This window comes from Mesoplodon bidens, assembly GCF_964165515.1.
Source record: "Mesoplodon bidens genome assembly, chromosome: 11".
Classification (NCBI taxonomy): Eukaryota; Metazoa; Chordata; class Mammalia; order Artiodactyla; family Ziphiidae; genus Mesoplodon; species Mesoplodon bidens.
The window spans coordinates 35413743-35427010 of NC_138167.1; the positions used below are offsets into that span (position 1 = coordinate 35413743).

Genomic DNA, 13268 nt, shown 5'->3' on the forward strand with positions numbered 1-13268 from the left:
GTAATTTCTACTTCATCACTGATAGAAAAAAGGGAACAGTCCAAGGGCAGGTCCTGCCTCATGGCACATGAAAGCTCCCCACAGGTAACAGTAAATTACTGACAACCACTTTGGGCTAGGTTTTCCTAAGCACCTAAAACCCATCTAGTAAACAGCATCTAACTAACTTTTCTCTATATTACTCTTAAAGAATTCATGAGAGACTTTGTCAAAAGTCTTACTGAAATCCATATACACTCTTTCATCAGCATTCTCCCAATATCTTTTTCTGACATGATTGTTTTTTTTTAATGGCCATTACTAGTAAAATAAAAGAGTGATGCAATTTGCAGGGGCAAAGAACCCAGTAGATTATTTCGCGTATGGCACCTAGAACTGAAAAAAATATGCAAGACCAAACAGGGAGAACGTTTCCATCTCTTCAGCTCGAAAATAAAGATCTGTATGCAATCCAAATTTTTCATCTGGAGTCATTTCAGGTTTGCTAACAGACTTAAAGTCTACCATAATTGGATCACAGCCATTGAATTAATTTTTTTTAAGAGTACAGAAAAGAGAGTGCTTGAAATGACATTCAGCATTTCTCTCCTTAATACTCTACGATGTCAAGGAAAACCAACAAGTCTATTTACTGCCCAAACTACCAACACACATTTAAATAGACATTTATATTTAGGCACTGCTGAAGAGGAACTATATTTCTCTTTTTCATTATTGACATGCTTTAAAAGAAACATGAAAACATAAATTGTACAAAATTAGGCTCAATTCATCTTCACCAGATGTTTTCCTTGGCAGGAGAAATGCTGCTAAAATGGAATTCTAATCAATCAAGCCACAGCCTACATTTTTCCTTCCAGGATTCTCTTAAAGCAGAGTAAAGAAGGGGCGCTCTTTTCTCTTAATACTTAAGACTGGAAATTCCTGAAGGACAAAGATGGAGTACCTCAACATATCTATCATTCCTTCTGGCAATGTTTAAACTTTAGGTGAGATAAAATGTTGCTCATTCTTCTGAAAGGGATTTCAGCTTTTAGAAAGTCATATTTTCAATAAGGTGGAAGCCCTGTGTTGGGTGGTGAGGAGAAGCACTTGGCCAGGTGTCGAGCTTGGGCCCCAGTTCTGGGTCTGCCACTAGACAACCTAAGAATATGGCAAGATGCTCACTCTCCACGTCTTAGTTTCTTCTCTGTAAAATGACAGAATTAGGTTAGTGGACCATTAAGCTTCTTTCAAATCAGTGTTTGTCTAAGTGTTAGCTCAAAGCCACTTGCATCAGAACCACCCACAGGCCGAATATCTGCCTTTTAATACACTCTTGACATGCTGCTTATACACAGTCAAGTTCAAAAACCACCGCCTCGAGTTCTAATGTTCTATAATTCTGTGTATGCACTGAGCAACCAGGTGGATTCTTAGCACTACATTAGATGTTATGGGGATACAGAGTAATACAAGGCCCTTATCATTAAGGAACTTGCTAGATAGTATTAACATATTTGAAAAAATACCAAACAATATAAAATAATTTGTAATGAGCATTAAGTCAATTGCTGACAATCTTAAGTACTGAAGGGGTAGGGAAGAGGTATCGTCAACGAGGGCTGAGACGGCAGAGCCTGAGGGAAGGGGAGAACAGACTGAGTAGGATCCGGGAGACAGAAAGGATTTGCCCAAATAGGGTGTCAGAGGGAACCACAAGCCCTGTCGTGGGGATGAGCAGGGCCCACAGAGGACTGGGTGGGGACAGGGCTATGGCCAGTGCAATAGGTCCCGGCTGTGGAGTAGTGGGGAGCGCCTCTGGATAGGTAACAAATGGGGCAACCACAGAATACCTCCAATGCAACCAGTGTGAAGACAAATCCACCTGCCTCCCCCGTGAACTTTTCCTCCTCTTCCTAAGCCAGAAACCTGGGGGCTGTCCTTGGCTCTCCCTGTCTTTCTCCCTCACCCCATGTCCACTTCCCACGGCCAAGTCCTGTCAACTTCATCTTCTAAGTACTGCCTCTGTTCCATTCTTGCGTCGAGCCTTCACTGCCTCCCCACGGTGACCCCTTCAAGTCCACCCTTCACAGAGCTGCCCCTGTAGTCGACATCAGACGCAACTGAGACCATTTCCCTCTTCTCCCTAAAACCTCTCCAGCCCACAGCTCTTCTTCTTCCCTTTCCAAAGGTCCCACAGAGGCCCAAGAACTCCAGCAAGCACAACCTCCAGGATCAAGTCCACACTCCTTACCATGGGTTGTGGTCTCCCACGAGCCATCCCTGTATACCAAACCCCTGTAGCTTCCTTCCCACACCATAAGGGTTTTCATTGCCAATGCCATGGCTCATGCTGTTCCCTCAGCCATGAACTGCCTCTCCGCTCTGCACCACTGCCTCAAACATACACACCCACACACCCCACACGTGCATGCACCCATGCGCACACACACACAGACATACACACACACACACAGCCCGACCTACTCCTATCCATCTTTAAAGGTAAAACCAGGGCTTCCCTGGTGGCGCAGTGGTTGAGGGTCCGCCTGCCGATGCAGGGGACGCAGGTTCGGGCCCCGGTCTGGGAAGATCCCACATGCCGCGGAGTGGTTGGGCCCGTGAGCCATGGCCGCTGAGCCTGTGCTCCGCAACGGGAGAGGCCACAACAGTGACAGGCCCGCGTACCGCAAAAAACAAAAAAAAGCGGGAGGAGACTGCAGAAAACTCATGTTATAGAGCCGAATGGAAGAGAGCATGTTAACAAATCCGCTATCTCTTCTATACTCACTGCCAATTTTAATGATTTGGCGAATGTAATCTTGAGATACAGCAACATACCAGAAAAATGACAAAACCCTTCAAGTCTTCCATTTTGAAATTTATGATTCATATGTAATAACATGAGTCACAGATGTGGGCAAAACAAATAAACCAAAATGCTGATTAGAATAATCTCCTTTTTATCCTCAATAATCCCTTCCCAGAAGTACTTATTTCTCCCCACAAGTCTCCCTTTACAGCTAAGAATCAGATTCAGAACAAATACCTGGTGATTTGAGGGGCGAGGGAGGAGGTGTTCTGGTGGTTTTTTGGTTTGTTTTTGTATTGCACGTTATGATTTTTAAGCAACACAGTTGGAACGAAAGCCGTAACAAATATCCATTTCTTCCTTCCTCTTGTGACACAGTTAGATTCTTAACAAATTATATATAGACTCTTGGTCATTTGAAAAACTACATCTGAGGGCTGGGCAAATACATTTCCCAAGACCGCTGCTCTGGCACTGCTTGTTCCCATGGTACCAGGGTCCCCCGAGCCAAGGGGGGTGGCACTGCCCACTCACCTGCATGAGTTCATGGCTTTCCAGAAGATCATTCTCCAGCATCTCCTGGGTAAGGCGCCCCATGGTGCTATAGAATTCATCTGCTGTTTCACAACATTCTATCTGCCTAGATAAAGGACAGAAAAAGGAACTGTTTAGGACACCCATGCTATCAGGTACATGCTGCAGGCACAACAAGACATGTTTTCTCTTGCCATCGAATCGACCAAGTTAGCAACCAACAAAAATCAAAATCCTATGATACACTCACAGGACAGCCTGTTTTAGGCAGAGAAAAGATTTAAAAAAATTCGAAGGGCGATGTAAAGGTACTTATTCTAGGATGAGTTCCCATCTTTGCTATGCTGCTCCCCTGACTCACAGCCCCACCTGTGGCATCTTTATTGTTTCCATGTGACACATTCTACACATCAGAATACCCATCACTGATCAGAAATTATAACCAGGAAATTGGGTGCCCAAGTACAATTGTTCCCTAGAGGGAATCTGTTTCTCTGGATCTGCAAACTGCAGTGGCATTGACAGACTGAAACCAAACCACAGGAGAAGTGAAAGATGAATTATACAAAAACTTTATCTGCATATTTCATCAGTCCACAGGATATTTTCACAGGTAGTCTGTTCAGCCCTTCTCAGGACACTGCTGCTAGTTGGAAATTACATCCTGTTTCTTGTGTTTGGTTAGACATGTAAATAAAGAATCTGCCAGGGCTTCCCTGGTGGCGCAGTGGTTGAGAGTCCGCCTGCCGATGCAGGGGACACGGGTTCGTGCCCTGGTCCGGGAAGATCCCATATGCCGCGGAGCGGCTGGGCCCGTGAGCCATGGCCGCTGAGCCTGCGCGTCCGGAGCCTGTGCTCCGCAATGGGAGAGGCCACAACAGTGAGAGGCCCGCGTACAGCAAAAAAAAAAAAAAAGAATCTGTCACCTCCCATCCTGTGAGACAGGTGAGACTTTAATCCTTCTTCTAGAGGGGGAAGGAATAACCCAAAGCAAAGAGACCTGTGTATTTGTTTTATCTATTATGACAGTCTTTGTATCGCAGGATGACTCTATTTGCCCACCAATCATAAGACATGTTCTCTGGCATACACTAAGGTTAGGGGATTTCCGCAGAGCCATCCAAAAACAATATGATGATGGGAAAATTCCATGCTCTGGAGTGCTGTTCAAATCCCACTGCCACAATCATGTAAATAAATAAATGAAATAAATGGCTGATGTGTTAATGAAAAATACCGAGTAGCATGTGGGCATAAATAAAGTGGTTAAGTTTATCCTGTGAGTGGCAGGAGAGTGAGGAAGAGAAGTATGCCTAAGATGAGTTTTGAAAAATGTTCTGCAGGTTGACAAGGTGGAAAAAGCATCCCAAAGATGTGGATACAGGAGACAGAAGGCACTACTGGGGGAAATGCATGTAGGTCCCCACCACCAGCATGGGAGCGGCTGCACAGCTGGGGGCGCCAGGGAGAGATGAGGGCAGAGAGGTGCAGAGAGCAGATTGCAATGGCCTCCCCTGCCTGCTGAGCCCCCTCAGGACAAGAGTTACTGAAAGGCCTTTAATATGGAGTGTGGGAACAGACATGCCCTTGGCAAGGTTGCCGGGGAGGTGGCATGGCGAGTTCGGGGTACGATGGGGAGGCCAGGGAGGACAGTGCCAGGCATGAGGCAACGAGGGAGGGAATCAAGGCAGTCAGATCAGAAAAGAAAGGACATGTGAAAGAGATGCCAGTGGGGCTAAGTAGATGGTCTACGGCTTACACATTCCAAAAGTACCGCTGGTATGAGCAAGGAGGAAATTTCACATAGCAGAAGCAGGGTGATGGGAAGGGTCCCATGGATAACCACACACAAGGCACATTATGTTACTCAGGAACACGTAAGCTGGAGATCACCTGCATACTGTTTACGATTTTTCCAATGGAAAATTTGTGGACAAGATTACAGGCCCTGGAGTCTGACTGATTACAGTCAGAAAGATCCAGGATTAAGTCCCAGCACCACTACTCATTAGTTTTGGACAATGAACTAGTTAATTAGCCTTCCTGGGGTAGTTTTCTCACTTGAACAGACAGGGAGAATAATCCTACCTACTTCACAGGGTTGTGGGGATAATCGAATGAGATGATGTGTGTAAACTTCCAAACACAATGACGGCACGGCAGGTACTTGATGTTGTATACATGTTGGTTGCCTTTCCTTTTGTTTAACAAGCTGCACGCTCAAAACATGTATAATTATAATAAGCAAAGACTATAAAACATTTAAAATTCTACCAGTCTGATTCATAGATCCCTGAACTTCATAAACAGGAGCCATTTATAAGCAATAGATTCACATTATTAAAAGCACAGATTATAGAGCCAAGGTACCTAGGTTCAAAATCAGGCCTTTCCACTTACTAACTCGGTGATTTGGGGCAATTTACTTAACTTCTCTGTGCCTCAGTGCCCACATCTATAAAATGGGGATGATAACAGTACCTACCTCATAGGATGATGGTGAGGACTAAATGAGTTAATTTTACATCTAGAGTGCTTAGAACCATGCCTGTCCACTGCAAGCACTCCATGAATATTGGATTTTAAGTGTAGCTATTATTATTTCAACAGTGTGCCATCCTTGGGATGACCATATGAATAAATTCTGATCCTACAGGTAATGGATAGATGGGAATAAAAATGAGAACCACCTCTTTTCCTCCTGCCCCATAATTAAGAACTAACAAAAAGGGGACCATAACTGACTCAGCATACAGTAAAGTGCTTTAGCATTTTAATCCCATAAGCTAATTACTCAGTAACTATCACACCAGTTAGAGTGTGATAGTGTTTGATAGAGAAATTATCAAAGCTCAAAGAGTTTACGAGGTGTAGAGTGGGTGGGAAATATGTGACTGCAGAAAGAGGTAGACATCGGAAGAAAGTAATCAGATAAGTAAATAGCACAACAAACCCCGCACAGATGAATTTATTTGCCTAGCTGAAAAGCTATGTACAATAAAACAAAGGCAAAGGAGATAGCTATATGATATTTAAAAATACTTCCACACAACAATGACTTTTTTTAATCCCTGAATTGAGAGTCAGTGGATCTTTCTTACAAAAAGTAAAAAATACTGCAAGTCTCTGAGGAAACAACTTGTCTTAGATAAAAAGGCTACTGAAAAAGTTTTTGATCCGTGTCGTCTATGGGTACCCACTCAAGTCATTTACAGCTCTAGGAAAGAAACATTAAAAACTTCTCTGCATCTTCAAGTGGCACATATATACAATGGAATATTACTCAGCCATAAAAAGAAATGAAATTGAGTTATTTGTAGTGAGGTGGACGGACCTAGAGTCTGTCATACAGAGTGAAGTAAGTCAGAAAGAGAAAGACAAATACCGTATGCTAACGCATATATATGGAAACTTAAAAAATAATGGTACTGATGAACCTAGGGGCAGGGCAGGAATAAAGACGTAGACATAGAGAATGGACTTGAGGACATGGTGGGGGGAGGGGGAAGCTGGGACAAAGTGAGAGTAGCATCGACATATATACACTACCGAACGTAAAATAGGTAGCTAGTGGGAAGCAGCAGCATAGCCCAGGGAGATCAGCTCAGTGCTTTGTGAACACCTAGAGGGGTGGGATAGGGAGGGTGGGAGGGAGGCTCAAGAGGGAGGGGATATGGGGATATATGTATGCATATGGCTGATTCACTTTGTTGTACAACAGAAGCTAACACAGCATTGTGAAGCAATTATACTCCAATAAAGATGTTTTTAGAAATCCTCTGCATCTTCAGTTAACTACAACTTCATCCTGACGTCTCTTCCATTACCCCAAAGGCCGAATTTTAATGTAATAGTCATAATATATCAGAGATAGGTGAAAATACCCTAGTTTTTCCAGCTCTGCTACTAGACAAGAATGTAAGTAAAATCTGTTTAGTAGTAATAGATTTCAACATAGAATTAACTCTTTTTTTTTTTTTGCGGTATGCAGGACTCCCACTGCCGTGGCCTCTCCGGACGCGCAGGCCCAGCAGCCATGGCTCACAGGCCCAGCCGCTCTGTGGCATGTGGGATCTTCCCGGACCAGGGCATGAACCCATGTCCCCTGCATCGGCAGACGGACATCGGCAGGCGGACTCTCAACCACTGCGCCACCAGGGAAGTCCCTAGAATTAACTCTTGATGAAATGAAATAAGTTCTACTGTTGACTAGATACCAAGCACCATGCTAGATACCCTTATACATATTATCTCATTTCATTTTATCACAGTTCACAAAATAAATTATAAAGATTCAAACATAAGCCAAATTGCAGTCTTAACCAACAAACCCACCCAGTCCTCTCCAGATCTGCCTGTTCCTCTTCCACCTACCTCCCTTTCCCTCTCCCCAACCAGTGTCAGGAAAGATGCCGACAGCTCGGACCAGGCAGGACACCAGCACTGAGGAGGAGGAGACCTACAGGCCTGCAACAGCTTGGCTCCTTCAGTAAAATGGATTCTCTCTGCCCCCAACATTCACAGAAGAGCCAGCTGAGTTCAGAAGGCAGAAGCAATTGCACCGAGTTCACAACTTTCTCTCCTCCTCAAACCTAAATACCAATCCTTTGTTAGAGCACAAAAATGGTGTAAGGCCCTCAACACCACAGAAAAGAACAGCAGTGGGAAATCACTTACTCTCCCAGTTTTGCCCAGATAGCCAGCGACACCCTTAGGATGATTTCCGAACCTTCAAAGAAGACTGAATCCCAAATCTTTAAAACCGTATGGTTAGGGAGGCACGTAGCAAAGAGAGTCAGAAACCACTGCATCGTGAAGACATTCGTAAGTGGGGGCTCATATCCACCTGAAATAAAACAAACACTCTACATCTCTCCAGAATCAACAACTTGTAAGATATAAAAATACCCTCTTTCAGTCTCCCATGTCCACCCAAAAATGTTATTTCCTGACTGATTTCTTTTTCTTTCTTTTTTTTTTTTTTTTTTGCGGTACGCGGGCCTCTCATTGTTGTGGCCTCTCCCGTTGCGGAGCACAGGCTCCGGACGCACAGGCCCAGCGGCCATGGCTCACGGGCCCAGCCGCTCCGCGGCACGTGGGATCCTCCCGGACCAGGGCACGAACCCGTGTCCCCTGCATCGGCAGGCGGACTCCCAACCACTGCGCCACCAGGGAAGCCCTGACTGATTTCTTTATATCTCTAAATTCTGGTTCCTTCCTCCTTTTGTCCTTCAATTTTTTTTTTTTGGAAGAACATAGGTGTGTTTAATAAAAATCTCAATAATATGAACTTCACAGATACTTTGTGATATTTCAGAAATCTTAACCTAAAATTTAATTTGGCTCTACCTATTGTGGGTGCTGAATATTAAGGAGGATGTTTTCCTCACCGAAAACAGGATAAAAAGAAAGGATTTTAACCTCTCAAAAGTAAAAGCTGATTTTCAAAACCTGCTAAAGCCTACCTTTATTCAAATGCTGCCAATAAAAAGAAAATTGCTCATTAGCAGTTACTTGTCTACTTCGTAATTTATACATAGTTCTCAGACCACAATGGAATTAAACCAGAAATCAGTAACAGAAATAAAGCTGGAAAATCCCAAAATACTCAGAGATCAAGCAAAGTGAAATTTTACAATATTTTTAACTAAACTATACCCAGTTTTAAAGACCCGGGATCCAGCTCACTTTGAAGTTTCTGGATTTACTAAAAAAAGAGTCCCCTCCAACTTCCTGTGATCACATAAGCGTGTATTTTAATGAAATATAAAAATTTAGATATTTGGACTAATCCTCCCTCCAAATTACAGTCAGAAGGTGCATTTACCCAAGTACAAGCAAAACAAGATCTGTTCTCCTGCACTCATTTTCTTGCTTCTTACCTATGAACAAAGGAAAATCTTTGTTCAGAGACTAGAATCTGAGGTCACCACTTAAGCAAGTACAGGGCATTTGGGGGAAACGTGGAGCCCAGTAAAAGTGTGTCTGACTCCGGGACAGAAAAGTTTGGTCTCTCTGGAAGCTTTATGAAATCCCCATCGGTTCACAAGTATACTGCACAGCCAAATTAAGTAAGATTGCTCAAACGACTTAGAAGAAAATGCTTAGAGATGTTCAGGTGTCACTAAAATTTCCAGTGTATTTTATTTGTTTGTTTGTTTGTTTGTTTGTTTCATGGTACGCGGGCCTCTCATCATTGTGGCCTCTCCCGCTGCAGAGCACAGGCTCCGGATGCACAGGCTCAGCGGCCATGGCTTACGGGTCCAGCTGCTCCGCGGCATGTGGGATCTTCCCGGACCGGGGCACAAACCCGTGTCCCCTGCATCGGCAGGCGGACTCTCAACCACTGCGCCACCAGGGAAGCCCACCAGTGTATTTTAATCGTAGATAGGGTCCTCAAAATCCTTTCGTATTTTCCCAGATTTAAATGCATGGATCAGGAACTGGCAACCATCTAAAGGAAACATAGCAAACTTCTGACTATTCTATTTCTGGTATCCTGAGCACAGCCAGGGAAGTGCAAGCAGTGGGTATAATGAGAGCTACGAGCTCAGGTACTTGGGAAGCTGGACGAAGCCGGCTAGATGGAGGAGACTCAGAGCTGCTTGCAGAGCTGTCTCCATCACCACCCCACTCAGCCCAGTCCATTCCTGCAGGGCTCAGGTTCTAAACAGAGGTCCAGAAGAGCCCTTCTCCAGCAAGAACAGGCCCATTCATCTCAAGTAAATCTAAATACCCTTCGCATGAATGAATAAAAAGAGCTCAGTCCAAAGGACTGCTTTTATCTCCTACAACTTTATGAAAATACATATTCCACTCTCCATAACATCAATGGTTGAGGCAAAACCACAGTCTGTGCTAAGTTGTACCTGTAGCTCAGTTTTACAGAACTCCTATAGTTCTGGTGCCAACTTAAAGCAGTTTAACTAGATGGCAAGACACGGATACCCTTCTTTACCTAGAGTACAATATATACTTGGTGATCTGGCACTGGTGAAGTATTAGGTTCTTGTCTGAGTTCCTAACCATAACCAGTTAGAAGTTCAACATTTGGCCCTCTGTTTTTTGTTCTTGGTTTTGTTTTTAGTTTTTTGTTCTCTAGAAATCTATTCCATTGCACTAAACTCTCACCAATAGAAATATCTGAAAACACATATTTCCATTCAAGGTTTAGGCTCTTATGTACAGTGGAACCAGAGAAGTAAACTATTTTCAAAGGTAAAATAGCATTGAATCATCACTACCTCCACTTTCCTTGTTTGCAGTTTTCTGAAGAGTATCCAGGTGCTGAGATAATTCAGGGAGCTTCAGTCTCAAGAGGTCTCGGAAGACGGCCATATCCACAGACAGTGCCCGGAGATTGTTGACAAAATAGCTTTCAGGAAGTACCTTGTCAATAAGGTAAATCATAATCTGAAGAAAAAGATAAAGAATAAGATTGCTTCATACAGGCCGCGGGGCAACCAAGCCCGTGCGCCACAAAAACTGAGCCTGCGCTCTAGAGCCTGTGAGCCACAGCTACTGAAGCCCACGTGCCACAACTACTGAAGCCTGTGCGCCTAGAGCCTATGCTCCGCAACAAGAGAAGCCATCGCATTGAGAAGCCCGTGCACCACAACAAAGAGTAGCCCCTGCTAGCCACAACTAGAGAAAGCCTGCATGCAGCAATGAAGACCCAATGCAGCCAAAAAAAAACAAACAAATAAATAAACAAAATAAATCTATTAAAAAAAAAGATTGCTTCATAAAAACTGGTATATTAACATATCCTAAATAGAACATATTCAAACAGATAAAATGCAGTTAGCCAAAGCACACTGTCCTTTACATATGTCAGAACCAAATGCTCTGGATTTTCAAGGCTCCTCTCCCCCTGGGTAAGGAGAGGGCGGCATAATTTTCTAAGTACCTCAGACCCCACATCTGCCAATGTCTAAAATTTCTAGCTGGGCCGCTAGACCTGAGTTCATCCTATAAGTAGCTGTGATGATAAATACACCCCTCAGCCTCCCTCTGAGAAGCCACGGAGCACATGCTTTCTCAGCAGCAGGCAGGAATCTCAATGTCGGCTCCCTGATAGCAGCACAGTGTTACAACCTTAACCTGAAAACCAAGAGCTGGCCTGTCATGAAACATCACAACTGCAGCCCATCTCAAGATTCACTGACCATCAACCTGGGTTATTCGGACAACTGATGTCGGCTTTTTGTCCACTTCCTCTCCTGGGAGAGTGCAACAAGGTGTTGTTTAAGCAAATGGTACTTTTAAATTGGGATTTCTTTCATGAGATTGTCTCATGCTCTTCAAATTACTATTTTCATTCTGACTTTTCTATCTGATTTTTCTATATCTTTTCTAAGATTTCAAGAACCACCAGAATGACTCAGCAAAACACACATGAGTTCTATATGTCAGCTTGCATGCTCTGTTTATGCCCTCCTCCTTAGAAGACCTTCTCTTTCCCTAGAGCACAGAAAAAGCAAAATTAAGAGCAAAATCATAGGACTTCCCTGGTGGTGCAGTGGTTAAGAATCCGCCTGCCAATGCAGGGGACACAGGTTCAAGCCCTGGTCCGGTAAGATCCCACATGACACTGAGCGACTAAGCCCATGCGCCACAACTACTGAGCCTGTGCTCTAGAGCTCACGAGCCACAACTGCTGAAGCCCGCCACCTAGAGCCCGTGCTCCACCACAAGAGAAGCCACTGCAATGAGAAGCCTGCGCACCACAACAAGGAGTAGCCCCCGCTCGCCACAACTAGAGAAAGCCCGCGCGCAGCAACAAAGACCCAATGCAGCCAAAAATAAATTAATTAATTTAAAAAATAAAAGAACAAAATCATAGTGGGTCCTATACGTTGGTGGAGAAGTAGCTGTCTCATATTTTGATTTTCAGCATATCACAAAACACTATTTTCCAAAAAAAAAAAAAAAATTATCTCCCAGACCTGCCAAGGGCCCATTTCCCCCTCATCCTTGGCTTATAACTTCTACTTTTAGGGTCATAGTTGTTTTGTTTTGTTTTTTACACAGGGTCAGAATTTACCAGGTAAATGCAGCATCACCCTGGAAATAGGAGTTTAGCAGTAAAAGCAGTCCCTCCCTGTGGAGGGAGGAAGCCCTCACACAGGCCAGCAGAGGGGAGAGCAGATTGTCAGCAGAGCAGAGGGCACTGTCAGGGACCTCGCACTCTACAGGTAAGGAGAAGATTTATGGGATCTGAAGGCAAAATTTAAAGGTAACAGTCTATTACTGCACTTTTCATCTAGAATAAGCTATATAATACCAAGAAAGATTTTTAAATGAATTTATAAGTATTTATGAAGTAATTACAATCCCTCAAAATTACATGAAAACAAGAAAAAGAATTCCGATTATCACAGTAATTCTTTTGACACAATGAAATTCTCTGTCCAAACACATCTCAAAATCTGACATAAGACATAAGAGCCAGCTATGTACTGTGTCAGCTATGTTACTTCACCTACTACTGTATTCCAAAGACCAAACATTAGATCTTTAAAAAAATAGGATACATAATGGCAATAGAACAGACAGTCTCTTCAACAAATGGCGTTGGAACAACCCTACACTCTGCACAAAAAGTAACTCAAAAGGGATCATAGACCTATGATCTAAAACGCAATACCATAAAAACTCCTAGGAGATAACAGAGACTAGATGACCTTGAGTATGACTTTTAAATGACTTTTTAGATACAATACCAAAGGCACAATCCATGAAAGAAAAAATATTTGGTAGGCTAGACTTCATTAAAATTTAAAACTTCTGCTCTGTGAAAGACACTGCCAAGAGGATTAGAAGAAAAGCCACAGACTGGGAGAAAATATTTGAAAAGACAGATCTGAAAAAAGGACTGTCAGCCAAAATGTACAACAATTCTTCAAACTCAACAATAAGGGCTTCCCTGGTGGCGCAG

At 43.5% G+C, this 13268-nt stretch overlaps 1 protein-coding gene across 2 annotated transcripts in view; it reads right to left on the bottom strand.

Annotated features, from left to right (window-relative positions):
* The window catches only part of TBC1D30 (TBC1 domain family member 30), an 84503-nt gene that overhangs the window by 16103 nt on the left and 55132 nt on the right, over positions 1 to 13268 (bottom strand). For both annotated transcript variants that reach the window (XM_081249813.1, XM_081249814.1), the window contains 3 exons: positions 10573 to 10741; positions 8006 to 8174; positions 3329 to 3434 (listed from right to left, as the gene is read on the bottom strand). In XM_081249813.1, coding sequence (XP_081105939.1) covers positions 3329 to 3434; positions 8006 to 8174; positions 10573 to 10741 — 444 coding nt within the window. The remainder of the gene's footprint in view (positions 1 to 3328; positions 3435 to 8005; positions 8175 to 10572; positions 10742 to 13268) is intronic.